Genomic DNA, 17,809 nt, shown 5'->3' with positions numbered 1-17,809 from the left:
CTCCAACTTCTCCCTGAAGGGACAACTGGACTATATCTGAAGAAGGGCTTGTCTGATTCCAGGTTGTTGGTTGAATTGGAGCTTTGTTTACTAGAGCTGAAACGGAGGACAAGCAAGTACTGCATGGTGCCTGCTTTTGTGAGACATGAATCTCTCTGTGGGTCATAATCAGTATGTGATACTGATGTGTTACATTGGGTCTTTTATGGCCAGGAGGTGTCCTTGGTTTGTGTGCTACAAAAGCATGTTTGCATCCAGCAATAGAGTTGGCTGTGACAAATCACGTGACTTATAATGAAGACAAGTCATTATGTTCTGACCCTTCCTGAATCTGCACATGTAGGTGGACCTTTATATGTGATGAGTGAACATGTACTTGGTTGGTCATGGTACCTGTCAGGAGCATTCCTTATTTTCAGGGTTTAGGATCCATAGCAGCAGGTTTCTAGTCACCCATGCTTACAGCACCTCAGTAAATGCAGTTCTTGACAGTGAAGGAGTAAATGGTGATGATACTTGCAAGGCAATGGGTGTCAGTAGTTCTGGCTTCCATTCCTGGATTTGCCAGTAGTGAATAGACATAGAAGAATCTCCAGCTGCTTGCAGTTCAGTTTTTGTTCGATAAAAGAGAAATACTGTCAGAATTCTTCATCAGTATAAATAGTGGGTTTTACTTCTGGCAGTAACAAAACTAGTATTTAATCAGAGAAATCTTGAGATGCTTGTTTTCTTTTATCTCTGTATTTCCTGTTGCTGTAAATATGGGAATGTTCTAAAACTTTTATATTTTAAATTAAGCTGGCAGTATTTGGTCTCCAAACGTAGGCTAGATGGTCATGAGGAGAGACAGGAATGGAGAATACTCCATGGAGACCTCAGAGTTTTAATTTGCACCTACATCACCATTGAAATTAGCTTCAGTGGATGTGTGGAGTGTAATCATACCTCTTAGTGTACATTGGTACCTTGTAATGAAGTGAGCAAGGATCAGGCCTCAAACTGATACTAGAAGTAGGAACCCCCTAAAAAGAAGTCTTTGGTAAAAAGAGATGCGTTGAGATGCCATCAGCCTAGCTGAGATTTCTGCAATGCAAGTTTGATTGCAGGGCAGTTTGTCACTGCTAGGAAAGATGGCTGAAAGACTGGTAAGCTTAGGAGATAGAGTTTCAGTTCCATTCACCTGCAGACCTCCTGCTTGACTTTGGGGAGGAACAGAAGAATCATGTGCTACTCCTTTTGTTTCACCTCCCTGTTTGGAAAATGGGGATGTGCAGTTTCCCTCCCACACAGGCATGCTGTGAAGAGAACTCTGCAAATGACTGATATGCTCTTGTACTCTGGAGATAAGGACCAGACAAACAGCAAGGGCCCAATTTATCCCTGTACAACCCATTTCAGACTTCTCAGTTGCATCCTCCATCCTAACTCCCATATTATACATTAGATGATCAGTAGCCCCATGAGGTTTGTTAAATCTGGGAATTACCCTGGAGTAGATCCAGTCCTGCTATGTCCTTGATTTCTCTTGAATACTTGTGTGTGTGGATACTCCCCCACAGAGGGAGAATTGCGAAGGACAGTTGATTCTGCTTTAAGCTGAGAGTAATTCACTGTAAAGCTTTTGTGCACAACTGCCAGAAAATAGTTGCAGCACAGTGGTGAATTTACCTCTGAACAGGAATCGCAGAACAGCTTCTGCACATGAAGGAGAGCTAGTGAAAGTGTCCTGTTTAGTACACAGATGAGCTCTTAGTTGTGCTGCATGGTGCATGTTAGCAGCTTGGGGAGTAGAATCTCGGAATGGGCTGCCGTGAAAAGATAGTATCTCCTGAGGTGCTTCCTACACTGCAAGAACCATGTGGCTAGATACAGAGGTTTCTTGAAGGGCATTTTGGGATTCCCTAGGGTATTCTAGCTACTAGCAAATAGGTAAGACTTTTCTGTACACCTGCCTTTATAGAACAGCTTGTCCCAGGCTTTGCGAGGTGTCCCTCAGGGCATGGCCTGTGAAGTGCTCTGGTGCCAAACTGTCACTGTCCCCTTGGCACATGGTCTTTTCTCCCAGTATATTTTTTTGTACTCTGGTCAGACATGAGAGGCCCCATAAGGTACAACATGACTTCCAAGTCAGCGTGATTGAGACACTCGAACTGGTTGCATAAGGTTGTTAAAAGAATTCTTCATTAAACTCAAGTATCCCTCAGTAATGAATGCTGTGGATGAGAAAGCTTTTGATGGCCAATAGCAAGCAGAACTTTGAGACTGATGGGCTGTATTTGAAAGCAGTGTGTGGGGAGGGAGAATGAGAGACAAACGGGTGCTTGAGACAGGCATCTGAGAATGCTGACAAAATGCAGAAGTCAAAGGGACAAACAAGTCCAAGAGCAAGCTCTTGTCCCCCCATGCTTGCTGCACCACCAATGGGTCTGAATTTGTCATACTGAAGTTCATTGTCTGATTTCTTTTTTTAATTTTTTCTTCCCCTTATTGTGACCCTAAGGTGTGCCCATAACCAGTCTGTGGATATGGAATGTGATTTCAACAAATAAAGGTGGAGTCCTGTTTGAAGTTTGATAAGGCTCAAGTGACCTTACATGTACTAATGTAGAATTTTATGGCATGAGATACATCTGGCTGTGTCAAAAACACTGCATGTACTGGCTGAGCTCAAAGACCATCCTTTAGAGACTGACAAATGGCAAATTCCATGCAAGGACTGTGATACTCCTTGAATGCTTAACTGTCTCTGAAGACCAAGGAAGGCTCCACACAGCCCCTCTGGTGTTCAGGCATGCAGAATTATCTGTTGAGGGGTTCCATCTAACCCTGAAGTATTTTTTTGTTTTTTGCTTGTATGCAAAGTTGTCATCCTGGGCCTTAGGAGAGCTCTACAGTTAAGTGTCAGAAGTCTCAATACCATTGTGATCTTGCCACAACTAGACAAGGATGTATAGGAGAGCAATTCTAATCCCTCCTAAAAGGGGACTTTAAAAACTTTCTAGGTCTCAGCAGTGTTAGCATACCCTGGCCTGAAAGCTCTGAGTTAGGAAAGCAGCTGCATTTCAGATGTAGATGCAGGCATGTCTGGTCATCCAGCCTGATGGTGCCTATAAAGCTGCTCAGGGTCTGGCTGTGACAGAGGAAAGCACTGCAGGAGGCATGAGAGATTATTATCCTCATCATGAGAAAATGAGAAGTGATCTTACTAATAAAATACATGCATTATATAAATAAAGAGAATTCTTATGCAATTTATTCTCTTCATGGACATGTTTGATTCTATGTCACATGGAGTGTGTGTATGTGCATTCATATTAGGCAGAATAATGGCCTTTCTGAAAAGATGTTAGTGGATTATTTTACTCTTGCTGCAGGTGGCATTAAGATGAGAGGACTTGGCTATTGTGCTGTCAATTTGTTTAATGATTATTAGAGGAGCAGGTGATTTCTATTAAAGGGAAGTGACAGACTGTCCATTAGATATAGATGCATGTTTATTAAATTGGAAGCCTGGAGCAAGCAGCCTGGCTCATTTCCTTCCAAATTCCAGACCAATCTGTTTTATTTTGCACCTGGAAGGTTCAGAGCACTGTAAAAGAGGGAACTATTTACCAAGCAGGCATAAGAGGACACTTGCATTCATGCACATATATTCACTTCCATCCCAAATAGAGATTGCAGTGGGAAGGAGGCTGGGGGAATGCAGGCTGTAATACATGTTTCTTAGTTTAATTTGTTAGCCTTCTCACCTAGATAGGTTTGGAAGCAGAGAGAGATGACATAAGGATTTAATCTTTAAGTGCAAACCCTTTGTCTCTTCAATCTGTGTGTGTGTGTCTCCACATAATAGAAAGATTGGCGATCTCCTCTAGCCCCATTTATCCCAGTGTTCTGGGTCTGCTGGTGCCAGCTGCTTCAGTGGAGATGTAAGCTCTCTCCACAGTGAACAATTATAGAAGAATCTACTCAAAGGAGACATTTATTTGTAGTCCCCACCAGCTATTGGTTTATGCTCTGAAGCAGCAGAATTTATCTTTCTCTTTAATCCGGTTTAATGTGACTGTGGATGTTCTCATTACCCAGACAGAAGTTTAATCCTTTCAGGAAATGTCTCCCCAATTCAATGCCTCTGTTATCCTTCTTTCCTCTGAGTCAAACTGGTGCACATTAAAATCAAATCTTTCTTTTCACAGATCTAATGTAATAAGCTTACCACTCCATCCACCCCCATTAACCAGATCTTCACTGGGATAGTGATTCTGGGTCTGGTGTCTGCAGATCAAAGAAGATACTGAAAAATTGGAAGGGTTCATAAAAGAGCCATATAAATGATTCACAGTCTGGGAAACATCTTTCTAGTGAAAGATGTAAGAAGCTTGATCTATTTAGGCTATCAAAGAGGAAATAAAGAGGAGACTCCATCACAAGGTACAAGCACAAATACAGGGAAGATGACTTCTTAGAATAGATGGCTCCACTAGCCAGCAGAAAAATATGCAGTGGAATTTGGCTGGAAGGTCAGGATTCAGCTTTCATTGGAAGCTGGAGCTAGCACAAGAGTTGGAGAAAAAGTACATATGTTTTCAGGGTAAGATAATTAGCCATTGGAAGAATTTACCATCAGAGTAACAAATTAGGAAAATCCAGAACACGAGCCTATATTAGGAGATCTGTAATGCTCTCTGATGAAAAGCATTATTTTATTCTACTGATTAGAGACTAAACTATAAATGATGTGTCACAGTGGATACTTGAATGTTCCTCTTAGAGACAGCAGCTGAGCATCGTGCTGCCATGTTGCAGCAGTGTGGCTGCAGAAGGGGAGCAGCTTAAAACACAGACTTCTCTGCCAGGAAATTATGAAATCGGGTTCCTGGTATCCTCCTGAATTTCTCTGGGGCCTTAGTTTTTCTCATTCAGTTTTCCTGCCTGTAAATATTGATAGCACTGAGCTATTTCCTGTCAGGAGACAGGTGTTGACATCCTCACGTTCATAAAGCATTCTGAGTATACGTAACGCTATTTTTGCACCAGAAATGAGCAGTACGTGATGCCTCCTGGTGGATTTCCACTCTGTATTTAATTCCAAATGTATGCATCAGTGCAGCCTAACCTAAATTTACTCAAACTAAAGAAAACAGAAGTCTGCTCTGTTGCACACTCCCTTTCCTGGATTATGTATCTGTCACTGCAAAGACAGGGAAGTGTGCTACTGCATGCTAATAAATCGCTTTCTTTTTGCAGCTCCGTACTCATGGTGAGTGGCTGTGATTTGTGAACGACCTGTTTCTGCTCTGGGGACAGCTGGACTGAGAAATCAACTGGGAGTTACAGTGAGCCGATTTGGTTCCAGTCTCGGCTCAACAACAATGAATGGGCAAAGGCTGCCACCTTCAGTCAAAACCTCCTTACAGCAGCGGAGGGGAGAAATTGAGAGAAGAGCTTGCACCACAGGAAGATTTGAGATGGAGCAGGGACCAGATGGAAGAAATGTGTTAAGGAAGCATGAGATGGGGAGCATAAATTGCACTGACTGGTGTCACTTCCCTTTGTCATCTGGGTGAATTCCTGTCCCCAGACTAAAGTCCTGCAGGTAAACACTTCATTACTGAAGTGGGGGTATTTGCAGAGTGAGGGAGATGTTACTGCTGTCCTTAGTTCTCAGGGAGAATGAACCTTCTTTTCTCCACCCCACCCTCCCACCCCTTCTCCCTTTGGGAACTTACTTAAAATTCTTTCTGTCCTTATCTCAGGCACCCTGGAGCCCTAGATGAGCTGATTGCAATTTTGTCATATTAGTCCCCATGAAAACAGAAGTAATGACTCTTGTCAGCTGAGAGGCTGTCCCCGGGACCACCCTTACCATTCAAAACACCCTACTGGTTCCAGTCACTCATAGTCCTCTCTGATGCTCAGCAAGGGAGGAAAGGGGAGGGCAGACATTAAATATTGCTGTATTTAAAGGCTACAGTAACATATTCTTTGCTTCCCCTCCAACTATTTGCTGGGCTGTTATATCACCATTCTTTTTCTGTTTTTTTTTCTTTTTTTTTCCTGGGCACATGTTTTTCCCAATTCAGGCAAAATCACTACTTCTATACTCAGCTGTCCTGATTGCATGAACGAGAGTCTGATTGCATTATTCATCTGCAGTGCTCATAAAAGACTTCAAAACTCTTGACTAGACCTAAAGCTTTTGATGACATTCTGTTTCAATAGAAAAGGGGAAAAATACTGTGTGAACCGGTGGCATCTGATCACATTGCAACCCCACCAGCTGTGGATGGGACAGCTAGGCCTGCATGGTGCAATATGAGCTGTTGCTTTTACTGGGCAGTTTCTGGGAGATGGCTTGCTGGGCTGTTCTGCTTTGTTTTTCTCTGTGTCCAAGGCTGCAGTGATGCTGGGGAGGAAATTGATTTTACATACTGGTATGCAAAGGTAGCCTAACTCCAAGGAAATGCTGCCACCTGTGGGCATGTGAGCACATTTATCCCAGCTTGGTTATTTTTGTATCATTAGAAACTCTGACTTAGCTTGTTAAAATTCTTCTGATTGAAAAGTTTAGTAAACTAGAAAAAGAAAGAGGGTGATCCAGTGAAATGAAGACAGCAGGGGAAAGGTCATGCTGTATTTCACCACTGACAACTGGGTAATTACAGGGACAAAATACCAGGCTAAGTGTGTCTTTGGTCTGACTGATCTGACCAGTCTTATTTTACTTATTCTATTGTATCACTGTTGCAGCTCTTATCATCACATCTACTCTTTCAGTGCCAGGGCATCTTGCTTGTGTTTGGTTTTGAGCAGTAGAAGGACTCAATCCAAAAGCTGAGTAGAGATTCCCAAGGGGGTACTGCAGTATGTGCCTGTTGCAGTTCTTGAAAGGAAGCATGAAATGGGATCTGAGTGGATGAGTCTTGAGTACTGTGCGTGAGACTTCACAGGTCTCTACTAAGCAACTTATGTTTATACAGTGAGAGCCAGCTTTATAAACTTAGGTATTCCAGAGAGAAAGTACCTTGGTAATGTCACTAAAAAGATATAGTTCTAAATCAGAACTCCCATTCAAATCCTTCCATTGCAGAGGGAGTCCCCCCTCTCAGTATCCCAGCCTGTCAGTCTGACTAGTGCTGACATGATGCATAGGACTGGCACTGAGGTCACTGCAATGTCACAAGAGCAATGAGTATTCTAGAAGGTCAGGACCAAGCAGTTAAGGAAGCTGAGGAGGAAGAAGGCAGAACAAAGTGATTCCTAATATGGCAGGGAAATTCAGCCTCACCTGTGCACTGTCTTTTCAGTTCGCTTTTATTATACCATCTTTGTTTGTTTTCTTGGGGGGCCTGTTTACCATATTGGCTTTCAGATTGGCTAGGTATGCTTATGGTTTCAGCATACAGAAGATCTGGATGAAAAAGGTAAGGGCAAAATCTTTCTGAAATGGCTCATATTTTGCGTGTTGATGTGAGAATGCAAGAATTAGATTCAGTATGGAAGAAGTACTAAGAAAGTATCTTCTGTTATAGTGCACTGAACATGGCATGTTCAGGGAAAGTTTGGTATACTTTTATCTTTGAGTTGATTACTTTAGCAGGTTAGTGCTTTTAGATGTTCCTGTCTTTCCCCTTCTAAGAGGAGGGGACAAGATAGTTTTTACCCATGTAGATATTACTAGCTGCACAAACGTATGTATACTGAAACCTCAGCACCTACATATGCATGTAAACACAGATGCACGTAAGAGCACTGTAATGCTTGCTTTTCAATCCACATTTGCATACAACCTCTGATTCTTAAACACACAAGCTAATATGTGCAAATACACAGTATCTCATACACACAGATATTTAAACACGAAGGCAGAATTCATAACAGAAATGAGGAATACATGTACATGGTCAGGCTGTCTCTCAAGACCATAAGCTCCCCACTCTGTAAACTGCAACTATTGGAAAAATTGTCTTAAGTTGTTTTTCAGTATTTTAGAATAGCCTTTTTCACATGGTCCGAACAGACTGGACAAGGGTGGGATTAAGCGTGCTGAAAACAAATCCACCACCAAAAGATCTATGATCTTTTGACTCTGGTCCTCCCTGTGTGCATTGTGGAATTTTTGAGAAGGTGTTAGTAGCTCCCAAGGATATCACGCAGGATGGTTCTTATGACATATCCAGGTCACTTATGTACCTAATTACAATGTCATTTGCAGGACTCAAGAGCTCTTTCCTTGTGTCGCTTCATGTTGCCTCCAACAACTGTTGCAGGCCGTTTCACTCTACCACTTCCGAGGGAGGGCTTGACATACTCATCAGCTTACCTGGATTGTGTGGTCAGAAAATGAAGGGAACACCTGTGCTGCTGGCAAACTGTAGGCATCTCTGTTGGCCAAAATGTTAAATTAATCTGATTGTCTGCTGTTCTTTTGACTGCTGAGTAGAGGTGGGGTTTTGTTCTTAAGTGTTACTCTTTACAGATTCTGGTGCTTGGGAAACTCAGTGTAAAAGAAGAGAGGCCAGCACAGTATCTCACATTACAAGCAGCATTGGTCTGGGTTTTTTTGGGTTTGGTTTTTTTTTTTTCCTGATAGGTGTTTACAGGTTTTCTATCATTGAATAATCTGTGTTACTTATTTGTTACAGTTATTAATAACTGTAGCTGCAAGAAGGACAGAATCCTACCTCATTGCAAAAGCTGATCAGAATTAGCTGAAGCTGTACAGTAAATCTAAGTCTTACCTGGGGCTGTTACTGGCATACATTAAAAGAGGTAACAGGCCATGTTAAAACAGAACACTGGAACCGAGCTATTCCAGGGTATATGCTAGGGAACGTTTTACGTGATCAAAACTAAGAAAATGAATTCACACCTGGCATAAGATGGGGAAGGGTGGGGAGACTAGTAGAGAGGTGTTATTAGCAACAGAACACACTCTTCCTTTCAGACTCAGGTTATGAGGCAATCACTTTAAGGTGATGTGAATCAACATTCATTGGTGTAACCAGTAGGGAAGAAATGAGACTGCATCTGTGTATCACACTATGTGTCTGCACAGCATGCCCTCAGTGAATTCCAGGAAGATAAGGCTTTCTGAAGCTTTTAGTAGCTTAGCTGAAGGAAAATATATTCCACCCGTCTCTTACTTTCAATCCCCATTCAGATTTGGTGGTGGCTGAATGTGTTGGCTTTAGCCGTCTTGGGAAACAGTGTCTGGCAAAGCCAAGGTTAACATTCTGTTTGCTTCTCTGTCAGGACAAAGATGTCTGGTGGCCACACAAAAGGAAACAAAGTTCTGTCTACTGGATAAGAGTCTTCTCTACGCAGGTAGAAATGATGCTATCAGCTCAAACATCTATGGGGTGTGTACTGGTAAGTAGATTGGTTAGCACAGGTTTCCTCTTCTAACGCAGGTGGTGAGGCATATCTGTTCTTTTGAGGACATCAAGTGAAAACGCAAGCATGTCTTACATATATAAAACAAGTATATATGAGTTTTGCAGTTGATACGATCTAGATCATGCTTTTTCCTGATATAAATGTTTGGCCTCAGAAGATGATTTGGAAGGTTCCTAAGCAGGAAAAGTTATATAAAATGACTGAAACTTATCACCTGATGTTTCCCAGACTGCTGCATCTGGCTACACAATCTCTGTCTTCTGGGTAACTGAATCACTTCTGAGTGATTCAGTCCTGATGGCTTGCTTGGTGGCTTACTCTTTCAATGGGAACTGATTATAACAGTATTGATGGTAATCATTTTCGCTATTTTAACTGCATGTCCAAAGGATTGAGAGTGCTGTCTTTATCTACCAAAAAAGGATATGCCAATGACACATCTCAATGGAACTTAACTGGCTATTTTTTTTTTAATCTGAGCATTCTTTTGTATATTCGATTTTGGTGGCTGGAAGTGAATGAACAACTAGTCACATGGGTTTGATTCCCTGGCCTTTCAAAATGACAACCAGGGAACTGGAGTAACGTGGTCAGCTGCATCAAGCCCTCATCAGTAGTAAATTAACATGATAGCGTTGACTTATATTGGTTATGATTTTGGTTCATTGTGCATATGCCTAACTAAAATCTCTGTCTTGGGATTGCTGCAGAGTGTAGGTAACTGAATTTTGTTCCTTCCGCCTCTCCTGTGAGTCATAGAAAAACAGAAAAAGTGATGTTTAAGATGTGTGCTTGTTATAGATGGAAGCTGTGTTACTACCACAGTAAACCTCATAACATCCTCTTTGATGCCTATGTTTTCAGGTGATACTCGTGTTTCTTCTGAATATTGGTGCTCTTATCATTTATTTTGTCAATCTTGCTGAGTAAGTAGATGACTGATGTTTATCCAAAAAGCTTGTTTAAACAAACTGTAGAAACAAATTGCCAAGCTGATTTGTTTTCTAAGAGCTGGTTTGTGGCCACAGATATGAGCCAGAGGAGCCTATGGGCACTGATATGTGACAGGCCCCTTTGAGCTCCATGGGTTGTCATCAGGTACATACTCCCCCCTTCCTTTAAGATGCCAATACTCTACAGGGACTACAGATGCCAGAAGAGCATACCTTGGGCATAACTGCATGATAGCAGCAACCTGAGTAGTGCGTGGAACTACACAATGCATCCAGAAAGGAAAAACTGTGGTTTCTATCTTCTGTTACAGCTGTTGAAGTTTCACTGTATGTAAGGTTTTTGTGTGTATACCTTCAAGGGTGGATTTTCAGAAGAACTGAGGGACAGATGTCCAAATCCTACAGCTTTTGAAAAGGGACTGGCACCCGTTTTGGTACAGACATTTTCAAAAGCATTCAAAGCCTGGCTGTTGCTATTGCAATGTTTAGAGAATGCTAGACCACGCACTACCCAAAGCTCTTTTGAAAGTCTGGGCATTTATTTTTGGTACCTAAATGGGAATGGGGCTCTTCTATAAAATCCAGCTTTTGGTAAACAATTTGATGGGAATAAAATAATGAGGCTGAGTAGGAAAGCACACTGTATCCTCTACCAGTCTTCACCTGAATACATATATTTTGTAGAATGTGCTTGGGGTAAAAAAGATATTAATATGTAAACCCCTTTGATTTAATACACGAGAGCATTGTTCTCAGTTCTTTGCTTGGACTAGTGCACAGCACTGGAAAAAATAAAATGGAATTATAAAATGAAAGAATATAAAAGCTGTGGAACACTCAACTGAATTCAGTCAGCAGAGGTAAACCTGAGAAGCAGAATTACACATCAAGAGCAATCCAATATTATGTTTAATCCCAAGACATTATAAATCTGACAAACATCTAGGAATAGCTTCAGAAGGGAAAGAGTAGGTTTTTTTAAGGAATATACAGGCAGTTAATCCTATTTATACAGAGTTCTTTCCATGAATAGTGTTACACCTGTAGGTGAGAGTAGATGTTCGCCTGGACTGACCTATGGGACTAGTTCACTTTGTTGTGTTTCTGCTTTCAAAGTATCTCCTGCATGGGTGGAGGAAGAGGTGCCTCACATGGCTCATAATTGATGTACCTAACTTGCTGTCAGCCTGGTGTAGGCAATATGTCAGCAAGCAAGTGTGTGAATGTGGCCTGTAATCTCTTCAGGTGCAGTCAAACATCTGTTGTTGGACCAGGTGGTACCAGTGGGAAAAGCTTATTCCCACAGCTTTCTACTGCCAGATTTTACCACTTGCATCAGTCTGTGCTGTTAGACTTTGTTTGAGCGCTCTGTAAGCTTATTTCATGCAAGGTCAGTGAGGCTGGCCTAGAAAATTTAAATTGGTGTTGTTAGCTAACCTGGCAGACTTTGATGGAAACTACTCAATGCTTCAACTACTCCCTTGGCAGTTAGAAGGACATGTTCAGAAGGGGTTCAGTGAGAAACAGCTGCAGGAGCTCTCTCTTCTGCTGACTAAGCTGAATACAGAAGAGCATACTTACACTGGTCCACAAGAGAAGGGTGAAACCGTTTTCCTGAAGAAGTCAACAGAAAGATTTGCATAAGCACTCTGTAAATATATGAAACCCAGTCTTTCCAGTATATTTGCATGATAGATAAATAACATCATGTTTTAACATGCTTGCTAATGCTAATGATAACCTGCTATTAGCAGTGATTTATTCTGCCTAACCCACTGAGAAAGTAGAGATTTAAATTACACAAAATTGTGAATACATTTAAATTTTGGTTTAGTGATTATTTTATAATAAAAACCCAAACCAAATGTCACTTTATAGCCACTCTGTTGTTTTTTGTTTTCTTTTTTTGCCCTTCCCTCCACTGGCTGTGATGCCTATTTCCCATTTAGAGCAGAGGAATTCAAGATCTCCTTTCCAGACAGCATCCTCTATGTAGATACAGGCTTCAATGCTTTCTTCCTCCTTTACTTTGGATTACGGGTAAGGGCACTTTATGGGAAAGTTGAGTTAAAAATGAACTATATTTGGGAGTAGTTTACCTGTGTGGATAGCAGGTGCTCTGTAGTATAATGTTTGATTGCCTTAGCTTAACTCTGAGCCACTCTGGTTTTTCAACTTTTCTTGTAATTACTTTATTTTCTCCCTTTGGAATCTGGTTATTTCTAGCATTTCTGCAGCATTTCTCAGCTCACACGTTAGCCTTGTCTGTCTTTCTCCATGTCTTTAAACCACTGAATGAATTAGTCAGGTCTCTCTTCAGCTTCTCTTGAACAAACTGTATAGCTGCGTGCCATCTGTTGTTAAAATGACATTAGTTTCACTGGTGTGAAATACATTTTGATTGTAGCTTTTGACATTAGAATTTTTGTCTAAGTAATTAGAAAACAGGATATTTCCTGTTACAGATCGATGGAATGAGGATGGGGTCTTGCCCGCCCTTTGGTTTTATAATTCATTATTACTGATACTGCAGTACCACGGAGAAAGACACCCTAGAAAAAAGATGAAAGGGGCAGGTGACAAAGAGGGAGAGAAAGACAGCATGGTTATACCTTTGGGTCCAGCCCATTTTGTTTTTTTGGGGGCTCCAGCCCAAGCCTTTCTGAAACAAACCAGGAATGTTTAAGGGGGTGTCTGCAGAAGCCAAAGCAATAGAGAAGGAAGTAGACTGCAAAAATGGGTCTCCTCAGAGAGCTGCCTTCCTGCTCTGATGAGACCCATGATCACACAGCATTGATAGTTTTTGATGTTATTCATCTTTAGTTTGTGGCAGCAGATGACAAGCTGAGGTTCTGGCTTGAGCTGAATTCTCTTGTGGATTTCTTCACGATCCCTCCGGTTTTTGTTTCCTATTATTTAAAGAGGAATTGGCTTGGTAAGTAAGACTTGGAGATGGCTTTCCATCCATGTTGTCCTGCATCTTACATCAAGACTCCCTTCAAGTTTATTTTGATTTGCAGAGGCTTTGACCATCAGTATGAAAACAGTTCTTTGGGAGCAAAATTATGCATTGTTGGCAAAAACTCCTTTAATTTTGAGGCACTTGTAATTTACCCAAGTCTGTCTCCATTCTCTTTATCTGTCTGCCTGGCTTTTAGTATCTCAACAATCACTGTACTTGACCAACTGGATGAGGAGTTACCCAGCAGGGAAGCAAAGATGGTACCTTGATTTTTGTGAATGGCTTTCTTGCATGCTCTGGGGTCTATAGTCTAGGGGACCTGTATGTCACTTAAGCCTTCAGGTTACAGCTCAAAGGAATTGCAGTTCTTATTTTGTCTCATAATTCAAGGCCTCCTTTGAGCACATAGGTGGAAATCCAGTGACATAAAGGCTCTGAATACTGAGCAGTGTCACCAAGTTTGAGGTAGGATCCACTATAAATATGTGGAAAACAAAGCAGGCATATTTAAACATACCTGAATATGTGGAAACACTCCACTTCTAGACAGACTTTTTCTTCTCCTCTGACTTGTCACTTTTCTGCAGGTTTGCGTTTTTTGAGAGCACTTAGGTTGTTAGAACTTCCACGAATACTGCAGTTCCTCAGGATCACAAAGAACAAGTAAGTTAATGCCTTGCTGAGTACACTTGGAAGCCTAACATTCTCCCTGATGTGTGTATTTTGGCTGACTCGGGTAATAAAAGAAAATACTAGTGTTGCATATGGAAAAAAAGTACTATCAATAATGTTGCACTGGAAATTAGAAAAAATTTTATAACTATCAGCTCAGTGAAACTCTGCTGGTGGGGAGATGAGTGGAAATCATAAATGCAAGAAATATTAAAAGGTTTTAGAGATTGATAAATGTCAAAAATGGGATTATTTGGCATGTTGCCTATGACAGAAAGGGCTGGATGTAGGAAGATTTTTCTAATTGTAACTCCTTCTTATGTAATCTTACACTTACTAGACAAGAGTTTTGTTGAGTGGAGTAGGGTCGCGTAGGAAATTTTAACTCTGGCAAAGTACGTTACATTTTAAATGTCCTGCGAATTTTCCCTTTCTATCTCCAGTTACTCAATCAAGCTCTCCAAGCTCTTTGCTATATTTATCAGCACGTGGCTCACAGCTGCAGGATTTATTCACCTGGTATGTATCATCAGCTACACATCCTTCCTTGTCACCTTAAACTGGTATTGTCATGTGAGCTTTGGGTATATGTTTTTTCCTAACAAATGCAGCATTCTCTTGGGAGAGGATGAGTTTGTTGTACGAGGACAAAGCATGACTCAAGTCAGTGTATTTTACTTGTGTATGTTATCAGATGTGGTTGCATTGATGCAATACCTTCCTGCTCTTCCGTCCCCGGTAATGAATCACTTCTGCAATAAGTAAAATAGGGCTAATTTTTAAATGAAATAATTGTGAATTGGAGATAGACTGGAAACCAAAACCAATTTAACCTTCTTTCTTCTTTTCTCTTTTCCTGCCCCTTGGCAGGTAGAAAACCATGGAGATCCTTGGGTTCAGCCTGCAAATTCCCAGTCCCTCAGCTATTTCAAATGCATGTACCTAGTAATGATGACTATGTCCACTGTTGGTTATGGTGATGTAGTGGTTCAAACAACATTGGGTCGAACCTTCATTATTTTCTTCATTATTGGTGGTTTGGTAAGAAACCTATATTTCTTTTCTGAAAATGGCAGCTGGGGACAGAGAGTGAACAGCAGTGTCACCAAAAATTTGATCTTAGCAGGGATGCGGTAGGGATTAAACATCTATGAGCAAAGAGAGTTTTGACATTAATTATTCACTGGCATTGCTATAGAGTAATTTTCTAAGAGCTGGCAGGGCTTCTAGTATTTCTTCCTGCAGCTGCAAATACTGGCTAAAGCCAAAATACTAGACAAAATTAATCCAAGGTATCAATGGCATAAATCCATTGTCACTACATCATACAGTTGTACATTCCTGCCAATGATTTTAGGAATCGGAAGTAAATTTCTTTTGTTGTTCCACATAATTTAAATTCTCACAAATTAATTTATCATGGTTAGGAGAGACAGAATTGGCTCTGAGAAAGATGATTTTTCTTGATGTCTTAGGTACTGTTTGCAAACTTTATCCCTGAAGTTGTGGAAATTGTTGAAAGCCATAAAAATTACAAGTCCTCCTATGAAGTGGTGAGTGGGAAAAAGTAAGTATCGTTGCTGTTTGTCTTTGGAAAATAAAAATCAGGTCAGTGACTAGGCTGGGAACCAGCTCAGAAGAAATAAGAAGCTAAATAAAGCTTCCTGTAGTAATTTAAATGATACCCTGAAACTTACTCTTGTTTGATCCTTGCCTCAAGACTGTCTGGATAAGTCTTGTCGACAGCACTCTTCAGCATGGGCTTCATTTTCAAAGGAAGAGAAGGTAGCTGACATGATAGCCTAACTTAGAGATTGAAGAGACCTATTTAATTGGTGGGGGTGGTGTGGTTTTTTGTCTTTGTAGGTGTGGTTTGGTTTTGTAGGGGTTTCGGGTTGGGGGGGGGGGTTGCCACTCACAGGACTGGGCAGGTACGGCTTTAACCAGGTCTTACAAAGTTCCTTCTGTGACTCTGTTTTTGGAATGTCTACAATTCACTGCTTCTAACACTTACAGTTCCTCTTCCTTTCCAAAATAACTCCCGAAGTACATAGTCACGATGGATGAAATTTCCATCAAACCAAAGTCACAAGCTATCTTCTGCATTATTGTGATTAATATACTACAAGCAGGTGTGTAGTTTCATACAATGTCAGCTTTGCAACAACCATTCTACTATTTTCAAAGTGATAAATCTTGCTTGATCTCTTCCTGTAGCTATATTGTTGTCTGTGGTAATATCACTCTGGAGAGTGTCACTACATTCCTACGAGACTTTTTGCTTCGGGACAAGGGAAATGTTTGCACAGAAATCCTTTTTCTGGGAGAGTAAGTATCCTTATTTCTCTGAGATATTTGACTTTGATTCCCTGAACACTTAGGGGAAATGTAGGAGATTTGAAAGTAAAGGAAAGCAATGCTGTGTAACTAATTAACAGGAGTTACAAACCAAATTGTAGCAATGAAGCTTTTATGCTGGAATGTTCATGATAAAATGTTTTCCGTTGTGATCAACTGGGGGAAAAAAAAAAAGTTTCCCTGTAAGTTCCATAGTAAGCTAGCTTTGCCAGATATACCTGACTTTAAGTCTTGCCACATCTGGCAATCAAATAATTGTCAGCTGTCTCAATTTCTTATACATTTTTTCATGTTGGGGAGAAAACTTGTAACTTCCACTTGGTCATGCTGGCATATGGCAAAGGGAGGAAAGTGAAGCCACTTTAATGTGCCAAAAATAGGCATTTCAACTGTCCTGTCAGATCCCCTCCTCCTGCCTAGCTGAAGCTATTAGACATGTTTCTGAAAGCAGAACCTTCAGAGAGAGGTGATTGCTGGGAGCACAAACACGATTTTACCTTGGAATGCAGTAGAAGTGGGGCAAGAGGTGAGAAGAATGTTATAAGCATCTCTTTTGAAATACCATGACATTTTGAGAGAGCTGTTCAATTGAGGATGAATGGAAATGAGGTACAGGAACAGTTCAAAGACAGGAAAAAGTGCTTTAGAGGAAGAGATGTAGACTTCAGTCTGTTTAGCATAACAGGAAGAGGATAGGGGGTTTGGCTCAATTAAAGTGCCTACGTAGCTTCACAACCAGTTTAAAAATCTTCTTTAATCTGGAAAATATAGGCATAACAAAAGCTAATAACTAAAGCGTAAAGTCAAGCAAACTCAAGTAAGAAGCAAGGCATGCATTTTTGAAAGTGAGAAGTGATTAATAATCACTGAAACAAACTGCTCAGGGAATGGGTGGATTTTCCAACTCCTGTCTTTAAATCAAGATTGGATACCTTCCTACAGGGCATGCTTCATTACTGGGATCAATGTAGGAATATCTTGATAATGTATTGTACAGCTCATGTAGAAGAGAATGTTACAGAAGTTCCTGGGTAGATACAGTTTGCATAAATTGAATAGGAAAATAACACTTGAGTTGGAGAGAAAGTTGAAGTTCAGCAGTTTCATTTGAAAAGAGAATGCAGAATCAAACCCTAGGAAGTATCATTTCCTGACTCTTGTGGAGTAACAGTGAGCTGTAAAATTAGAGTTGCATGGATGGCTGTGGAATGATACTCATGAAAAATTAATGACAATAGCAGAAGACAGGAAAAATCCAGGAAACATTTCCATGACTGTTAAGTTTTATAAAAGCTTGTTTTCATTAAAATCTAAACTATGTACTTTAACTGAGCTGCCAAAATCCCTGTAGCTTTTTTTAAACAGCAAGTAGTTATGGCAAATAGCTTCTCTGAGAAATGGAGACTTGCAGAGAATGTAATTATGAGAGATTGATGGATTTGCTCCCCCCCCCCCCCCCCCCCCCCCC

At 40.8% G+C, this 17,809-nt stretch overlaps 1 protein-coding gene across 1 annotated transcript in view; it reads left to right on the top strand.

Annotated features, from left to right (window-relative positions):
- The first annotated feature begins 1,130 nt into the window (after positions 1–1,130).
- The window catches only part of KCNU1 (potassium channel, subfamily U, member 1), a 59,009-nt gene continuing 42,330 nt past the window's right edge, over positions 1,131–17,809 (top strand). The window contains exons 1-10 of the mRNA XM_010562980.1: positions 1,131–1,145; positions 9,253–9,369; positions 10,261–10,322; positions 12,299–12,389; positions 13,173–13,284; positions 13,899–13,974; positions 14,427–14,502; positions 14,854–15,024; positions 15,459–15,550; positions 16,201–16,311. Of these exons, the coding sequence (XP_010561282.1) occupies positions 1,131–1,145; positions 9,253–9,369; positions 10,261–10,322; positions 12,299–12,389; positions 13,173–13,284; positions 13,899–13,974; positions 14,427–14,502; positions 14,854–15,024; positions 15,459–15,550; positions 16,201–16,311 (923 nt within the window). The remainder of the gene's footprint in view (positions 1,146–9,252; positions 9,370–10,260; positions 10,323–12,298; positions 12,390–13,172; positions 13,285–13,898; positions 13,975–14,426; positions 14,503–14,853; positions 15,025–15,458; positions 15,551–16,200; positions 16,312–17,809) is intronic.

The sequence above is a fragment of the Haliaeetus leucocephalus genome, unplaced genomic scaffold (genome assembly GCF_000737465.1).
Source record: "Haliaeetus leucocephalus isolate CR32 unplaced genomic scaffold, Haliaeetus_leucocephalus-4.0 Scaffold162, whole genome shotgun sequence".
NCBI lineage: Eukaryota > Metazoa > Chordata > Aves > Accipitriformes > Accipitridae > Haliaeetus > Haliaeetus leucocephalus.
The sequence above is the reverse complement of the archived record's forward strand: the minus strand, read 5'-3'. Positions and strand labels throughout refer to the sequence as shown.